This window comes from Ptychodera flava, chromosome 4 (assembly GCF_041260155.1).
Source record: "Ptychodera flava strain L36383 chromosome 4, AS_Pfla_20210202, whole genome shotgun sequence".
NCBI lineage: Eukaryota > Metazoa > Hemichordata > Enteropneusta > Ptychoderidae > Ptychodera > Ptychodera flava.
In genome coordinates this window covers 28,032,642-28,051,489 of record NC_091931.1, presented here as the reverse complement: position 1 = coordinate 28,051,489, position 18,848 = coordinate 28,032,642, and the positions used below count along the sequence as shown (strand labels likewise).

Genomic DNA, 18,848 nt, shown 5'->3' with positions numbered 1-18,848 from the left:
CGCGCACGATTATTTATCACCCAATTATCTCTCAAAGAAGCAAAATAGTTGAAATATTCAAATTACCTATTCTTTTCAAGTTTATCAAGATCTTTGTTAGTGATTCCAGAACGTTAGGACAAAAGGACAATAATGACAAGCCCTGTGGCTTATAGTATTTACCTTTTTTAATATTTTACGCATCTCCAAGAACAAAGTGGCCCTACATTTTCAACAGTAGAAATACCATTTCTCAGGGATTCATATATAGATATGTATCTCCCTAACAGACGGCATGGCGTAAGACAAAGACTCATCAATTCTCTTATCAAATTGGTAGGCATTTGTTAGAGTCTGTGATAGTAATGACCTTTGGAACATTTAATTTTAGGAACACAAACAACTGTCAAACAGTAAATTAGTGAAGACAATCCTCAAGACCATTGACATCAGGTCATACGATTTTCAAATAAGTTGTTCACATTCGATGATTTCGTTGATAAGGACAAGAGTCGGCCCCTTTATATCTCCATGATATGATTGCAGAGTTTCCAAAGAATCCCCGATTAATTGAGAACCGTTCATTGTTATTTGGAAAACTGAAGTCATCCCAGTGTCTATAACCTGGTGCGTTTTATATAAAAAATTGAGAAATATCAGAATTAGATCAAAACATATTCTGACTTGGGTTAAAGTTTTCTTTCACAGCGAACTCTGGTCCCAAGGGCTGTCGGGAATTAATCGGCAGAGACTTTTATAAATTACTGTGCATGAGTAACTATACATTGTACAAAACATTAATGTCATAAACTAGTGATAAACTTTGTAGCACATTTTTGTAAAAGTAACAGGTGCATCGGCCGGGAATCGAACCCGGGCCTCCCGCGTGGCAGGCGAGAATTCTACCACTGAACCACCGATGCATATGCAATAATAATAGCACCATTATATAATATTCAATATTCAACATTTAAGTAGTGACAGCCAGTCTGGATAGTTCTGGTGATGAATGAACTACCATAAAGTACTTGAAGGATATTGCATTCCTATATGTTGTTTCAGAGTAAAGCTACACTTTATGAAATTTCGAAAATAACACATCCTTTGCACTCAAAATTATAGCTCTTTCTGATGACAAATCATGATATGGAGTTTCACCGAGTTCTAAAGATCTGATGTTAATGACGATATCAAGCAGCAGGTGCAAAAGAGAGAACATGGACTTTATTTTTCCCACTGCCGTGGGAGTAGTGAACAACGAATCGGATTCGAAAGGAAACAAATAATTCGGCGTAAGCTGAGCAATAAAACATGTTCACAATTATACAAAGAAATTGCCTACACAAATGCAAAAAATACAAACAAACAACTAAAATATACTTTCAGGTGTCGGGCTATAAACAAGAGCTCTATCTTTTGTGAGTCAGTAATTCAGTCCCGCGCAAACTAAACCCCGGTATATTGATCTTGATCTAATGATGGGCTAAATTGTAACTTGGTCTCACTGAAGTAAAACAGCTTTGGGTAAAATATTGAAGAAACACAATAAGTTGTTTTAAACGATTTTTTTCATTATTAATATCATTACCATACTTTATTTCAATCTGATTACAAAAGGTAAATTGTAATTACATCAGAGCCCTCATTCACATGGACCAAATGTGAGTTTTGTGTTAGAAACAGTTTGATTTTCCAGGATATTGTCAAAATGGTACTTGTATCGGCCGGGAATCGAACCCGGGCCTCCCGCGTGGCAGGCGAGAATTCTACCACTGAACCACCGATGTTCTATTTTCTCCCTAAAATATGACGGTTTAATTCAAATTGCGAAATTGCGAACTATAAAAGATATACTTTTATGTTCAAAGTTATTTGCACTGCAAAAAGAATAACTTACAGCATTTTACATGTTTTAATGTAAAACGTCCATCAAATCAAGTTTTTGGTATATATATATATATATATATATATATATATATATATATATATATATATATATATATATATATATATATATATATATATATATATATATATATATCATATTATCACAATAAAGTATTACCCATGTACAAGCTCAAATCGAGTTAGAATTACTCAATAAGTAATCTCCCACAAAATCCTGATTAAATACACGAAGTTAAAGTCAAACAAGATGCTTAAATATCAATAATTTAAAGGCAAAAAAAATGTTAAAAACCACAAAGCTTAAAAGATTCGAAGACAAAAGTTCTTTTTGTCTATATTATCTCTAATAAAACATTTTAAAAATCTCAAGATTATTTTATTTATTTATTTATTTAAATAAATAAATAAAATAATCTTGATTATGGCTAAAACGAACATCATTAGGTAGAAAAACTAGAAGCACGTTTAAAAAACGATCTCTGCCCTGTTTCAGTGCAGAATTACCGCGCTGCAATCTCTGTACGGAGATTGAGGTGCTTCTAGCCTGTGACGTGTTACAGTCAGAAAACTTGTAACAACTTCGCTCGGTCATTGAACCACTCATTTTTTTAAGGATGAGGATTCCGTCAGGCGGTTTTGACTGTGTTGCTAGACTGGGTGCCATACGTTGTAATGAGTTCGAATCCGCTGGAGAATTTATATTCAAACTAAATTTGCATTTTTTCTTCAGCCAATTCCTTATTTGCATATTGAATGAAATTTCCTAATTAGAGATATATATCAAATTGATGAATCTTGCTACATATATTGAAAATAATATAATAAAACATTCTTGAAATTCATTAAGCAATTTTACTTCAGCCAATTCCTAAATTGCATATTTTATGAACTTTCCTAATTAGGGATATTTATCTGAATTGACTAGACCACTTCAGCCAATTTCTTATTTGCATATTTAATGAACTTTCATAATCAGGGATATTTATCTGTATTGACTGAACCAAAGTTTACGAAACTTGTTATGTACATTAGAGATACTATGATACGACGTTATTAAAAGTCATCAAGCATTTTTCCTACATCTAACTCCTAATGTGCATATTTAATGAACTTTTGAAATTAGGGATATAGTTTTGAATTTACATGACCAAAATCGATGAAACTTGCTATGTACATTAAAGATACTATGATGTAGGCTAACATTATTGAAAAGCATTAAGCATTTTGCTTCAGTCAATTCCTAATTTGTGTATTTAATGAACTTTCCTAATTAGGGATATATTCTTGGATTTATTTGATCAAAGTTGGCAAAACATGCTATGTACATTGATAATTATACCAGGTTATACCAATAATGGAAGTCATTTCGCATTTTCATATCAGCTAATTTATAATTTGCATATCTAATGAGCTTTCAAAGTTTGGAATATATAGTTTGAAGGACTTGACCAAACGCAATTCACTTGCTATATAAAGTGGTGATACAATGACAGCAGTCAAAGAAATTGATTATTTCTATTTCAGCTAATTGCATATTTGAATACTTAATGACCTATAGAGTTAATCTCTGGTGAATATTATTCATTATGTTGATCATAACACTTTCAATGGCAAAGGTTCAAATTTACACATAACTGCAATATATAATGAAACACGTGAGCATTTTCAGTTCATATCTGGTCCCATAAGGCTCCTGACACTTTGAACTGCTAACAGCGGAATTGTTAACCGTTTAAGCCGATAAATATAAAAAAAAAACAATAGTAAAGTTTTAAAGTTTGCATTTCATAAAATAACTAAAACTACACTAACAAGTTAGTCATTCTCACCTGTAGCAAATCTCAAACAACCACAACAGCCGTGAGTTGTCTTAGATACGAGTACTTGAAATTCGTGTTATTATCAAATCGAAAGAGAATTCAATGCGGTTTAGCAGACAAAGTGGATTCACGATTGAAGATGAACGAGTTAAGGCCAAAGCAAATCTTTTTTTTGCTCCTGCATTCAGACTTACGGGTTGGTCAGTCGATAATCTGTGAATTTTTCCGTTCAGTTTCTACTTACTTAATTTAAAACTCATCAGATCTTTCTTATTATGTGAACTTTGATATTATTGCAGGAATTGTCATGGTAGTATGCACCTTGAAAGTGAAAGACTTAAACTTTTGCTCAAACTTTCCTTAATGGAACTTTCAACCATTCTCTTACTAATCAAGAATAAAAATAGGGGGTCACCTGCAAATTTTGGTACTAGAGAAACAAATCATCCAAGATTTACCAATATTTGAAATTCAAAATGGCCGCCAACCCTGTGTTAACTCAATTAAGATAAAGTAAATTTTCGAATTTCAAAAAACTAAGCCGGTAAAAAGTTTTTTTTTTACACCAAGAGCTTTAAAATGAACCCCCACAAGAGGTATATCAGAAAAGAATTATAAAAGTTGAGAGTCTGAATATCTGTCCCCGAGGGGCGTTCTACCTTAATATGGGCGCATCCAGTCACTTGAAATGCGTTTCCCTGCTCAAGGTCTGCGCATTTGATCGAGTTCATTATCTCTACCTATCATAACATATTGGGTTGTAATATTCACTATAAGCTTGTGTTACAATCGCTAACACTGCAATATTTGTAGGAAATCTGAATATGAATAAAAAAACTGAAAGCGTTGTAATCACGTCGAGACTTAGAAATACACTTATTTCAGACTCTGATGTCGTAAAAGTTATATAAAAGGCATCAAAACCAGAAAATAATTTCTTAAACTGAAATCCACAGAAACACAAACAACCAAGGCAAGTACTCTTAAGGTTACCAGAGGATGAAATAGAATGACATATCACAGTCAGAGCTTTTCAATGTGATTTGTCTTGTCAACGAAGCTGTAAGGTTTGTGGATTATACAAAATGTCGTATTCTCTCAATAAGCCTTATGCGTTTCCTTCAGTACTCTATTAATATGCTGTGATGATGTGAAATTTGAAAATTCGACACGGATGTGAAATTTGAAAATTCGACACGATTTGTGACACTGATAAGAAAGCTAGAAAATAAGTGCTTAAACAAGGCCATAACCAGAAAACAAGCACTTAAAAACTAAAAACCACAGAAAATACTCTTTAGATTAACAGCGGATGAAGTAAAATAATATGTTACAGGTAAAGCGTTCCATTAATATTGGTCTTTTCAACGAAGCTGTACGATTTACAGATCACATAAAATATTGCATTCTGTTCGAAACGATTTGTGACAGTAATATAAAAACTACGAAATAAGTGCTTAAACTAGGCCAATGCGAGTGATCGATATTTACAAGTTGTGGGTTATCTGAATAGCAAGTGATAGCTAGATTTTGTTCGCAGTTTCACATTCTGTCCCTGTTTTCAGATTCCGTCACAGATCCCGACAGAAACTCAGTTCAGTAGAAACACTAAAAGAGTGTTCTTACTATATTAATGACCTGCGTGCATTTTAAAATTGCCACGTCGAATTATCGAATATCATCGCGCTTTCTTTAGCGGAACATTCACGTACTTTATGATATCATATTCTCCCTGTCTTCTTCTCCACGATTTGACCTAATTCTGCGTCTGATGAAACCGATGCCTATTGTTGCCACGACACCGAAGAAGACGCTGCCAGCAACGATCGCGATCCAAGCTATAGTTGAAATCGTATTCCCGGTTTGGCAGCTCGAAGAGCACATGCTACTGAACTCCCTCAGGGGAATCTCCTCAATGAATTGGTCCTTGTATTGGTCAGGGCCGTGGCATTCCGTTCGTACTTTGGGATTGTTGCAGCCGGACCACGCCCTGTATTCAAGCATGCCGCAGTCGCACTGGAGTGGATTTCCCGACACGATGAAGTAGTAAAGGCTGGGTAGAAGATCGAAGATCTCACCGGGAACGGTGCGAAGCTTGTTGGTGTGCAGGTCGATTTTATTTATATCATATAGGCCGAGGAACCATTTGGGATCCAGTATTTCTATTTGGTTGTTGTAAATCAGCAGATTTGTCATGTTTCCACAGCATTCTGCAAACAAACTTTCCTGGAGAGTGGTCAGGTTATTGCCCGAGAGGTCTAGGAGTACATATTTCCCAATCCGTCAGCATGTCCGTCGTTACCTTAGTAAGTTCATTAAAAGACACTTGTAGATAAGCCAGATCGGCGAGTCCATTGAAGGCACCTTCCTCTATGCTTTGCATTCCGTTGGAATCAAGCAGCAAGTATTCCATGTTTGTCAGTCCTTTGAAAGAATCCACTTTTACATCTTTTAAACGATTATAGCTGAGGTCAAGTTCTTGTAACTTGCCAAGTCCGGTCCAAAATGCCGAACTGATCACACTCATATTATTAAGATTCAGAGCAAGATTGGTGAGCTTGGGGGTTTTAGTGAAAGGTTCATCCTCAATAATAGAGATCCAATTTCTGTCAATTTCAAGTTTCTCTAATTGTTCAACGCCTTCTAACATATCGCCATTCACCTGTGTTAGGTCGTTGCTTGATAATTTCAATGAAGTTAGGGAGTTCAGACCGTTGAATGCTTTCTTCTCGATTGATGCGATGCTGTTGACGTCCAACCGAAGGGATGCCAAATTTTGTAGATCGCTGAATGTATCTTCCTTTAATTCGTTTATTTTGTTATAATGGAGGTGCAATTTCTCAAGGCTGTCTATTCCTTTAAAAGTGTTCGCTGTCATATTTACGATTGAATTGTTGTTAAGGTGTAGTGTCGTTAAAAAAGTCATGTTTTCAAAGGTAAAGTCATCGATGGAAGATAACTTGTTGTGAGCTACATCGAGAGATGTGATCGCTAGGAGGCCATCGAACATGGTTCTATTGAGAGAGGCCATTCTGTTATTAGCCAAGTTCAGATTTTCCAAAACCTCTGTTCCGTTGAAAGCATCGTCGTCGATGGTGTCAATAAGATTAGAGTCAAGCCGCAGTTCGGTTAGGCTTGTTAGGCTGACAAAAGAGTTGGCTTTCAATCTCGTTATACTATTATTATGCAGGTCAAGTGTCTCGGTGTCAGTGTCGATGTCCTTAGGGATAGTGTGCAGGGCTGTGGACGAGCAGTCCACTACCAATGGAACGCTGCAGTTACAATAGGCAGGACAGAGTGCATCAACGCTGCTGAAAACCGCCGGGAGGATGATGAAAAGGGAGATGATCCTCGACGACAAATTCATGGTGCTGTGCAGTAAAAAGAGAAAGAACGTGAATTTTCAATGTGTGTGTGTGTGTGTGTGTGTGTGTGTGTGTGTGTGTGCCTATAGTCTATATATATATATATATATATATATATATATATATATATATATATATATATATATATATATATATATATAATATATATATATATAATGATTGTAACAGACCTCGTCCAAACTCCGTGTCATGATTCGTTAATTTACGGTCACGTGGTATGCATTATTTCTGGCGCTGTTACATGCAAAGGGCCGACGACCGTGTAACTTTCCGAAGTTATTGGCAGTTCGCAACAACTGCTCACTGGGCTAGTTCGGACACGCCATCTACGCTTGCTCTCACTGAGCCGTAGAAGTGAGCGTTTGTGAGCGACAGAAAGGCGAGAGATAGCAGAGGAACTATTTTTCAGTGAGAAAATTGGGTAAGATGTATCAAAAGAGACATATTTTGTGGCCATATTCTGCTAACAGCATATGTTTACTTTCCCTAGTACCTGACAGTCGCTAAAGACACTCTACTTATTACCTTTGGCTACCACCCTATAGCAACAAACGTATTACCCTCATTGCCATTTAATATTATATATTATTGCCTGAATACATGAGTTTATTTACCGGAGAGCAGGTGACAATTTGTCCGACGCCAAGAGGGCAACTTAGAGCTGAAAATAGCACGAATATTGATACCATGACATAATATACCCAAATAAACGCTATTGTCACTAGACAAATCTATCCGACGGTAAACTCTATTCACAAGTTTCACAAATGACTAACTATACTGATGAAAGTCAAGTGAGCAGGTGACACAGAACACAAGGCCAGTCGGGAAGCAGTAGTGTCTGAAGAATAACCTTGGTGAGTCTGAACAAACAGCAAATTGTTCAAACGATTAAATTCGACGGAATTATGGTGGTATGCGTCTCGAAAGTGCACTGGTGGAAAACTTAAACTTTTGCTCAAACTTTCCTCAATGAAACTTCCAATCAAGAATAAAAATCAGGGGTCACCGTCCAAAGTTGTGCACTAGCTAGGGAAATAATTAACTTAACATTTACCGATATCTGAAATTCAAAATGGTTTTTCTATGAGGAAAAATAAAATTTTCTATTTTCGAATAACTTAGACGGTGAGTGTGTTTCTTACACCAAGAGCTTTACAATGCGGCCCAACAAGTGGTAGAACAGAACAATTTAAAAAAAAAAACTGACAGTCCAAATATCTTTCTCCGAGGCGCATTCCACCAAAATTAAAGGTATACTGTCACCTGTTTCAAATTTGCCACAGTTACCATGAAAAGAGAAAATCTAACCAATCATAGATTTTAAGCGGGTGGCCGCTTTTTAAAAACAGCGCCCTCAAATGGGCATTTTGAATACCAAGGAACGCCCCTTTGACCATCACATATGGACATATTTAGATTACGGGTGACTGTATACCTTTACGTTTGCTAAGTGTAACCCGATAAATGAGTGAACGCGTGGAACATTAAATGTGCCAGTGTACCACGTCAGGGAACATTTCCCTTTCAAATTTTCTTATCCGGTATTAACCAGAGTGAACTTCGTGAAAAGGGAGACATCGTGTGGAGGTCGACTGAGACAATTTGTCGGGCCCCTAGGAAAATGTCAGTTTTTCCCCCTGCGGGGTCCGAGACAGTCACGGTACAGAACAGTTGAGTTGGATTTTGTTTGTTTGTGAAATAAGTACTCATATTTCATATAGACCTATTGTGCATAGGTCATCTGGATTGATCACCTCCCGGCACACCTTCACAGTGACGCCATTGTTTGTTTGATGCGTGTCGCAATTACTTCGACGGACTCTTGATATATTTTTTCCCGGTCCACTGTCACTAAGTTCAAAACGGATCGAAAACTACGTGTACCGAAACGTCGAAACCTGACGGGAAGTCAGACATATCAAGAACGCCATCATGAGCTTATGATTAAACAAAAACAAGTTCTAACACTGGGAAACACCTCATTGTGCTAGTACATTTGACGATGTACGCAGAAACGTTAAATATTAATCTAAAAAACGGAGATAAACTTAGTAAATCGGACTGTAAAATTTACAAGATCTGCACGACACCGTGACTATTTGGTTTTAGTACTTATCGATATACTATTCCCCTTGACCTCCGAGACACACAACACTGAACGGCGGCATTCATAGGGAGTCAAGTACCATAATCGTTGAAGTTGCCGAAAATGAAAGTTGCACATATTCCTAAAATGGCTGACCAGCGATTTGTTGTGGATTTTTTTTTTATTCTTCAGCTGTTATACTACGATGAACGGTGCTTCCCGAGATAGTAGACGCCTCGAAACCTAAACATTTAGAAATTTTGCAATATTTTTCTTTTAGAATCAAGGAAAAATATCTGAGGTCGTCTCGCAAAATGATTGGTATTACGGAATCAAATCGCCTGAAATTTACCGATATTTAAAATTCAAAATGGCTACTTTTCTTTTGTTAATTCTCAAACTGTGGGGTCAAAAATCGACCCACTGTATATCATCAGCGCATGGTAAAACGTTTGAGAGTCCAAATATCTTTCCCGAGGTGCATTGTACCGTAACGGTTCTCAGGTTTTGATGTTATGACGTCAGCATTCGTTCATGAGGTGACATATTTCGGCCTATAATTGCATTCACACAAAAATGAAAGAAAATAGATACTATCAGTTTCGTCTTTATACGGGCAAGTGCCGTTCAAAATTGTTCTACCTGCGTTGAAATTAGGTTGAAGTGATAAAGCCTTAATTTCGTCGAACGCTGTAAAATATTAACGACGCCATATTGTCGTTTTGCAACGAACGAGGAAATGGCAGACCACAGTCCGTCCACCCACTAATTTTGTCGCGGGAATCGGCAATGTTTCGCCGAGCGAATGAGAATGTCCCGTATAATCACTCTGTAGCCTCTGTCTGCCCAACGTGCACTCTCGAAACACTCTAACACCTTAGCTGAGGTTGGTAAAATATTGTGCTGGTGATTTTACCTGTGATTTGTAAAGAAGCGCCATTTACGAAAATTGGCACCGCCGTATTGCAGTTACTTACCTGTTGTGTATGCCAGTCTTTCCTGAATGGAACGGACTCAAAATGAAACCCTAAAGCGACCAAAACAGGGTCACAAGAATCACAATATGTCTGTTCTAAGACAAATTTGAAACTTCCAACGTTTCTGGTCTCGGCAGTTGACCTAGTCAATGCGTCTCGCAGCACGTCAGTACAAAATGACTCACGCGTGTTGCCTCTATATATGGAACTCTGAGTCGCCTGTCAGACTAAAGAAACAGTGACGTCACGAAATCATAGCTTATTTTTGCATGCGAAACAAATAGTTCCTTTCCATTGTCGCCGGAATAATTTCATCAAGGCATGGTCATTGGTCAACATCGTAGAAGTATGCGCAAGCGCGTACTTTACATTAATATTATTTTGAGACTTTCGAAATCATGTGTAACTTGAATTGGCGGGAGTTAAGATTACCGGGGAAAAAGAACATCTGTTTCAAACTCCAACGATTATCCTGGTGGGCTTATAACTTTGTATTCTCTCGCTAAACTGGTGATTTCATAACTTATTTTGATTTATGCGAAATGCTGTCAATATCTACTAAATCTTCATCTTTGCCTGTACACTTAACGCATGTGCACAGTAGGTTTCTGAATATATATGAATATTCATCAAGGTAGTGAACTAGCAAACTGTCAATACAGAGGAATTGAAATACTTCTCCTTTTTTGTTTAAAAATGTCAAAATCTTCGGTTTTATGATATATGATTTCTTCTACAGAAATTACATCAAAGTGTAGCGATATCCGGCTGACATACTCGGTTTTTCTGTTGTCATGGAGCTTATGATCCACATTTATTTCCCTTCGTTAAATATTAGCCGATTCGTTACCAATGTGCTGCGTTTGTGATATTTCAAGGTAGTCCATGGCAGTTTTGGTGACCCGCTTCTCCGTTATTCAGAAAGGGTCTTACTCCAATTGACTCTGGAGATCTTGAAGGTGAATTCTTATTAGACGATGGTTTGTGACATCTGCGAGAGTGGACATGATTGCCTATGCTGTCAAGTACAGCTGGCATTCGTGAAGTTTCTCACTCAGCCTGTCACTTGGCTTGTGCGGTAACTCTACTTTCAGAGTAGACAGTTTCTTCCATGGACTTTCCTCCGCTTTTCAGAAAGACACACAAAAAGAGGTCTATAGGGCTGTCGAAAGACAAATTTCGCCTGCAAAGCACCGAGACAGCGCATTTCCCGCACTCCAGTAAGCTGCCTACTGTGTCGGACCCTTCAAGACATAGATCATTGAGCGTACCAGGTGGTTTTTATGGCCGTGTTCATGATTAATTTACCTGGTTGAACAGAAATGTTGACATGAAAAGACTGGGCATGCGTGTGCGATTCGTAGTATTATCTACTTTGCTTGTTTGCCTATGTGACAGATACCTTTGCGGCGCCCCCTCCCCCATTTTACTGTTTGACAGTAATATATTGCTTGTTCGCCAAACAGTGGTGGCCTATACCAGGGCAACAACCGCAGATAACTATAGGCATTGGAAGGGTGCAACGGTAATAAATTATAGAAAACACCAAGCTGTTATAACGACCTCTCAGAGGAGGTTACTCGACAAGCACACGTGACTTAGGATAACTAAGGTGCATGAATATCGACAGTAAAGTCAGCACCTAGAGGTCAGGTCAGGTCAAGTTAGGTCAGGTTAAGTCAGATCAATGATATCAATAACAAGTTGGGTTACCATAATCTCTTTTTCAGCCAGTAAATAACAGAAAAAATGTCAACTTTTGAAAGAAGATTGCCTGCGCAACCATCTTCACCTTATATCACTCAGTACAACAAGGACATACATCCACGCAAGAACTTGAAGAGGTTGTTCATGAAATAGTTGACAGACTCTGTTAAAACATGCAGTTTTGCACCATTGATTTTGAATAACTCGCGGTCGTTCTACAAACTAAGAGGAAATACAATTGGTCTAGCAAGTCGTATAAGACAGATTTAGAAGCCACCGACATCAACGAATAGAATATTTCACAGCTATGGGTCTATTTCCAACATCATGTCCTTATCAAAGTGTCTGGAATCGAACCCGGGCTTTCCAAGTGGCAGGCGAATGACCCCAGACTCTGAATTTAGCTTTTCCTACGCCTGGCGGACCTTTCTCAAAGGGATACCTATAATGAGTTTGAAACGCCACAAGATTTACATGCGCACTTGTTCAACGAAGTCGGAGACTGATTTAACAAGCCCTATTTTGTAACAGCTTTCAATTGGTAAAATATGAAAAGATATGTAATGGGTTGTTTCAAGCGACTTCTTATTTAATTCATCGAAATTAACCAAATGTAAGCTTTGTGTGTCTCAAAATTGGCATAATCAGTGTACAAAATTATCAAAGCAGCAAACAGACCCTTGAGTAACTATCTCGGGGGACTATGAGCAAACCATTTTTTGGCCTTTCAATTTCAAGGAAGCTGTTAAAAGAGGAAGTTGCATCGGCCGGGAATCGAACCCGGGCCTCCCGCGTGGCAGGCGAGAATTCTACCACTGAACCACCGATCTACACAGAAGTTGTAAAATGTACATCATTTTTATCTGAATCACAATTGTCATGTCATGCCTTCTTTTGACCTTACACAATAAAGTGGTGACAAATCATGACAACACAAAGGGGGCAGTGTATAAAGCTTTAATATTTAATAAAGTTGTTAATGATCCCAAAATTCCAATCTAGTTATCTTAAGTAACATTTCTTCTTTCCTACATCGCATCACAGGTAAATTCATTTCTTTGTCTTAATCAATTTTAATTGATGTTTGTCTTGGCGATCCAGTACTTATGGCCACTCCGTTTTTCTGATAACTTGAGGTTTAAACGTTGCGAAGCACTACTTTACTCCTGAGTGACAACTTTTTCAATCTAATAATATTTTATTCGGTATTCAACCCATAATGAAGGCTTATTTTTTAATAACGAAACTCGGTAAAAATCGTGTCTTTTTCAAATTTTAAGTACTTTTTTCCCACCCTTTGATAGAATTAATAAATATGTAATTTTTTCTTTAAAAAATCCCATCTCATTGTACAGCTAACATAACGATTGTAAATAAGACTTTTAGCCAAAAATGTATATATCACGATTGGAACTAATTTGGGATAATTGGATCCTCTTATTTTCAAATTTCTCAAAATGGTAGGCGTCCTATAGCTGACTGTCACAATATTACAAATTACTCATAAAAACAAGTGTGTAACGTAAAGAAAAGCTGATAAGCTTACATTAAATTTGCAGTATTTTAAAGACATTACTTCACCGCCCAATTATCCCAAATTAGTTCCAATCGTGTTATATACAAAAACCAAAAATATTATCGAGTAAAGTTTCAAAATTACCATCTCAGAAAAAGACAAACACGGTGAACAGAAGCCTTGAAGTTCTCACCCAGAAGAATTGTCAAGCAACCACCACTGCACAACTGATGGAGAAGTTGTCTGAGATACCTTTGAGTTAAACTGTATATCCATTTAATATGTCAAACACAGAACACGGATGACGTTGGGAGAAAAATACATAATTAGAGCTGAACGAGTGAAGGCCGAAAAACTCTTTCTCCCTACCTGTCTTTTCCCTGAAGCTCAGGTGATATACGTCAGTTGATAAGTGTTTTAGATTTTTCTTTTTCTTTTCTGCTTACTTCGACCATAAAGAAACACAGCTTTCGCGACCTCTGCTTATTTGCAGACCCTATATGAAAGTTTAGGGTCTTTGTTTGAATTTGGTCAGGTCCAGTCACTTCAAATATATTTTGCAGTTGTATTAGTGTCATTTCATCAGTGAAGTTCATCTTCAGAATCTATACGTATCAAGCTTATTGCGTTGTTAAAAAATCTACGAACTTAGGAGGAAGTCCGTTAAAATAAATGTTTTTAAATCTGTGGCTTGAGATATATAGGGAAAATCTTAATATCAAACAAAAAGGGAACAGGCTGAAAAATACAGTTAGTTTTTGATATTTTGGAGACGGAACAGGTTTTGATATGACAATGATGTGTGTACGTACAGAGTAAAAAAAATAACTAAAAAATAACAATCTGAAATCTTCAGAAAACAAAATAAACTGTTGAGCAGGGGGATGAAGTAAACAACATCTTAAAGGTCAAACGTTTCAATGTGGTTAGTCTTGTCTACGAATATTCCAAGCGTACATATTATATGAAACAATTTGCTTTCTCGAATAGCCTCGTTTCTCTTCGCCACTCTGAAAACATACTCTTGTTGTGAAATTTCAAACTGCCTCATGCTTTGTGAATGTAAAATTAAAACTGATTCGAATGATTCGATATTGCAATGTTTTGCAGAGTATTGCTTTGATTTTGCCCGGGTTAAAATATTTTTCTCTGTTGTTAGACACTAGCACAGCTTCCGATGAACACTTGTCGGTATCGTTACAAAAGTGGTCTTACGGTGTAAGTCACTCTACATTTTGCCACAACGAATAATCACGTGAGATTGCGCTTTTAATTTCTGGGATATTCATGATCTACAGTCACCATATTGTTACCAACACACCGAAGGTGACGCAGCCAGCGGCAATTGCGATCCAAGCCGAGACTGGGATGGTCTGTCAACTTGATGCACAGAGGTATATGAACTCCTTTACGGGGATCTGATCGATAAGGTAATACGCGTCTGATTGAAACTGAAAGACTGAGCGTTTTGCTAAAGGTTTTTTCATGGAATCTTTAAATACATAGTAATGAGAACTCATGTTATCAACAAGAAATTTGGTGTAAATATATACTCTTGAATGGTTTATTTTGTTCTGTGAATAAATTTGGAATTGTGAAAAAAATTATTAGGTCAAACTAAATGTACTTGATGTAAATATGTAAAATGCGAACCATTCTATACCAAGAATTATTTACTTGTAGAGGAACAGCATCCGGCTTTAAATAGTCATACAAACTGTAAAATTTATACGATGTTCGGGTCACTACTTATAAGTTAGTGTTTATCTGTATGTTATCCGTTTTGACCTTTGAGACAGACAACAGCGGCATCATTCATGGAGTCAAGTAATATTTTGATGAATTTGCCGAAGAGAGAAAAAGTTCCATGCATTCCTTGAAATTGTTCACTGCGGGCTTGCAGTAGATTTGTGAAACCCTATTACCTGTGTTGTTCAACCTGAGGTATTAAGATAATACGCGTCTGATTAGAACTGAAAGACTGAGCGTTTTGCTAAAGGTGTTTCTTTTCATAGAATCTTTAAAATTGTCTTCCGAAATCAAGAAATTAGTCACGTCGCAAATTATGGTACTACGCAAACAAACAAACTACCTATAAACTTTACCGATATTTACAATTCAAAATGGCCGCTACTCCTTTGGTACCGCTACTTGGCAAATTACATTTTCGTTAGGACAAACACTAAATATTAACACATGCATTTACTCCAGATCAAGAAAATAGTCCGTTAAATCAGCAATTTTACAAAGCACGGTAAAGCCTGATTGTCTAAATTCAGCGACAATAACAAATTAGGAGGAGAATTCTGTAACATTTTGAAGGTTTTTGAGTTACGGTGTCAGCTTTTATTAGTTAACATTGTCCCATCGAAGTGAAAGAAGTAACAATTTGTTTTAGCTCAATACGTGCAAGCGTTGTAGCACTGTAGAATATCTTCATTTTATTTTTTTCAATAGGCCGAAGTGGCAAGGCTTTCACTGAATGCAGTTAAATATTAACAGGACGCCATGTTGTCATTTTATTTGCGACGAATGAGGAAATTTTGCACAGTGTACTGTTTTATTTTATGAAGGTTAATGTCCTTTGCAATGACTTAGTAACACAGCCAATTACGTGAGTTGAGTAACGTGAGTTGGTAACTAGCGTTCTTTAAATTTACGGATGTTAAGAGAATCTCACGTCATATATGGTTCGGTAAACACCGTGCACCTTGATTGGCGAGACGCCGTTACTAACCGTACTGTAATCGTACTGTGCAATTACTTACCAAATGTATACTTCACTCTTCGCTGAAAGGAACTACTTTGAAACTGTCTTTACTGACCAAAACTGAGTTATGAGCACTAGGATTTGTCTATAATGAGATGAATTTCTCTTGTCCAAGTTTCTGATCCCAACAGTTGCCTCTGTTACATGCGTCTGGCCTTATGTTTCAAATAAATGGCCAGATTCACCTATCATGACGGTTCTATAAACGAAACTCCCCGTAAACTGCTGACGTCATTGTTGATTCAGGCATGCGAAACAAATTATACCGTTGCATGGTCGCCAGAATACCTTAAATTTGGAATGGTTAACATCTTTCAAATCCTGTATAAATTTGCAGGAGTAGAGATTACTGGACGCACACTATTGGATGCAAAGTGAAACGGTTTTCCGGGGGGGAGGCTTACGACTGTCATGTTATTATGTATAATCTGCAGGACCCCGACGACTACATCGATCACTTGACATGCGAAACGCTTAAACTTTCTATATCCATTAATGCCATCTTTTCTGTTATGATACGTTCACAAATAACGATGGGGGGGGGGGGGCGCTGGAGGAATCGTGATTGAAATCTTATTTTTTTCAGATCCCCCTAAATACCCTCATACTTTTCAAGTCCCCCCGTCTATATTATCAAAATTTTTCAAGGACCCCCAATTATCATGTAACCACATATTTTCAGGGATGCACATAGAGATAAAAAATACACACTGCATGCATTTGGCAATTCTGCTCTAAGATGTTCAACACTACACTTATCAGCAGTTTGTAGAGCCATATTCCTAAGGCAAGTTCTTAAAGTGAATTTCAAAATAGCTTGGAATTACAACGTGATAGGGTGATAAGAAAAACGTTCCTGGTGATAGAAAATGACGCCACCTGCTTTCATTACAAACCTTCTACTTCGACAAAGTTTGCAACAATTGAACCCAATACGCCGTTCACTGTGCCACAGTCAACATCGTCAGTGTTGCCGCGCTTCAATGGAAAAACTCACACGTACACACTGTTTGAACATTCTTGTATTGCCTTTATCACATTTCCCGTCGATGAAACTGCAAAGAACACTAACGGTAGGTTTTTCTCGGTACATTGTGTACAGGTCGGTACAACGATTGGTGTTCCTACACTCACGTTCTACACTCAACGTGATCTGTGAGTGAGAACAGTGGACGTCGTATTGGGTTAAATTGTTGCAAAATCTATCAAAGGAGAACGTTTGCAATGGATGCAGTTGGAGTTATTTTCTATCGCCAGCAATGTTTTTCTAATCACCCAAGCACGTTGTAATTCCAAGCTATTTTGAAATTCACTGTAAATTGATACATTTGTAAACGCATCAGTGGACTTTTTGGATTTATCAGTCAAAGCCGACTTGAGTTAATCCACTCTCGGCCAGGTCAATGGCACTTGCTGAAGAGCATACAAAATGATGAGAGTATGCAAATCGTGAATTCCTGGCTGCATTAGATGGTACCTATAAATTTTTTTACAATACTGACAATACTAGAAGGTTAAATATTCCATCAAATAAACGTTTTAATCTCTTAATTTTTTGTTGTAATAATGGCAAATTTGGTAAAATTAAAATAATTCCATTTAGTCACATATTTTTCATTTAAATTAGATTCTTTACTGTTCAAAGTTTTACTTTTGTGTTATTTTACGATGAGAATGTGAAAATTTAGAAAATCAAGCGTGGTGACCCCATTTTTCTTTAATATTTGATTATTCTCAAAAAGTCTCTTGGTCGTCCATGTGTTGCTCTCTGGCCTGATCTTGTGTACAAGTATATTTCACTGTCATGATCGTCATTTGACCCAAACTTTTCTTCTACAACAACATCAGAGTCAGAGCTATCTCTGTCACTGCGGTATGCAGTGACAGTGACACTGCAGTAGCAGGGCAGCTATATTAACTTTGGATAATTTTGACAATACTTTTGTTCAGTTTATACAACTGCGTTCTTGTCCTACTCCCCACAGCATGCATGTATTCAGCTTGCTCACACGGCCAGTGTATGTGTACCATGCATTTGCGTCATTGACAATTAAATAACTTTCAGTCTTGACTCTAATTCAATTATCACTCAATACATATTTATATATACAGGCTTTGTCGACAAACTAATATTGTGTGTTTGAGCATGCTGGAAGGAGACAGCAAAAACAAACCTGTATTTTACATATCGCACAGCAATATTGAAAAAAATATAACAATTGCAGCTTCTGCCTCGTTACTAGGCCCACATCTTTTCCCCCGAAAAATCATACATGTATAGATTATTTTATTTTGGAGATAAAAGTTATGAAATGTGACTAAATTATTCTAGATTTTGTTTAAGTATTACTAACATTAGAACAATTGGATGACATTAAAATGCTATTCATTTTTCATTGAATTACTTACCAAACCTTGGAATCGGAAAATGTAAAAAGTAAAAGGGAACAAAAATGTTCAGGTCCCCTATAGGCAGAGCAAAACTTTCAAGTCCCCTCTACTATACCCACAATTTTCAAATCCCCCTGAATTCCTCCAGCACCTCCTCGCCGGTTTTTGTTAACGCAGCCTTAGAGCACAGAATATTTCTTGGTGACCCTTGCGTAAGCGAGTACTATATACAAATATAATTGAAATTTATATATTTTTTTCCCTTTTGACTTCCCTACGTAAAGGTCTTCGTTTTACTAATTAAG

The 18,848-nt window shown here is 37.1% G+C and overlaps 2 protein-coding genes and 1 non-coding gene across 3 annotated transcripts in view; 1 reads left to right on the top strand and 2 right to left on the bottom strand.

The window, feature by feature from the left end:
- LOC139130482 (solute carrier family 13 member 1-like) overlaps positions 1–17,444 on the top strand; it is a 308,042-nt gene extending 290,598 nt beyond the window's left edge. The window contains exon 6 of the mRNA XM_070696263.1: positions 17,255–17,444. Within this exon, the coding sequence (XP_070552364.1) occupies positions 17,255–17,304 (50 nt within the window). The 3' untranslated portion in view covers positions 17,305–17,444. The remainder of the gene's footprint in view (positions 1–17,254) is intronic.
- On the bottom strand, positions 832–902 carry Trnag-gcc (transfer RNA glycine (anticodon GCC)). The gene has a single exon. It is a non-coding gene; the product is annotated as a tRNA-Gly (tRNA).
- On the bottom strand, positions 5,950–10,343 carry LOC139130561 (insulin-like growth factor-binding protein complex acid labile subunit). The gene is made up of 2 exons (XM_070696309.1): positions 10,160–10,343; positions 5,950–7,078 (listed from the first exon to the last, which is right to left on the bottom strand). The coding sequence occupies exon 2, from the start codon at positions 7,072–7,074 to the stop codon at positions 5,950–5,952; it is 1,125 nt and encodes a 374-aa protein (XP_070552410.1). The 5' UTR covers positions 7,075–7,078; positions 10,160–10,343.
- Positions 17,445–18,848: the final 1,404 nt, after the last annotated feature.

What these genes read in the sequence shown, in the direction of transcription:
- LOC139130561 (XM_070696309.1), bottom strand. Translation starts at nt 7,074, where the DNA reads ATGAATTTGTCGTCGAGGATCATCTCCCTTTTCATCATCCTCCCGGCG.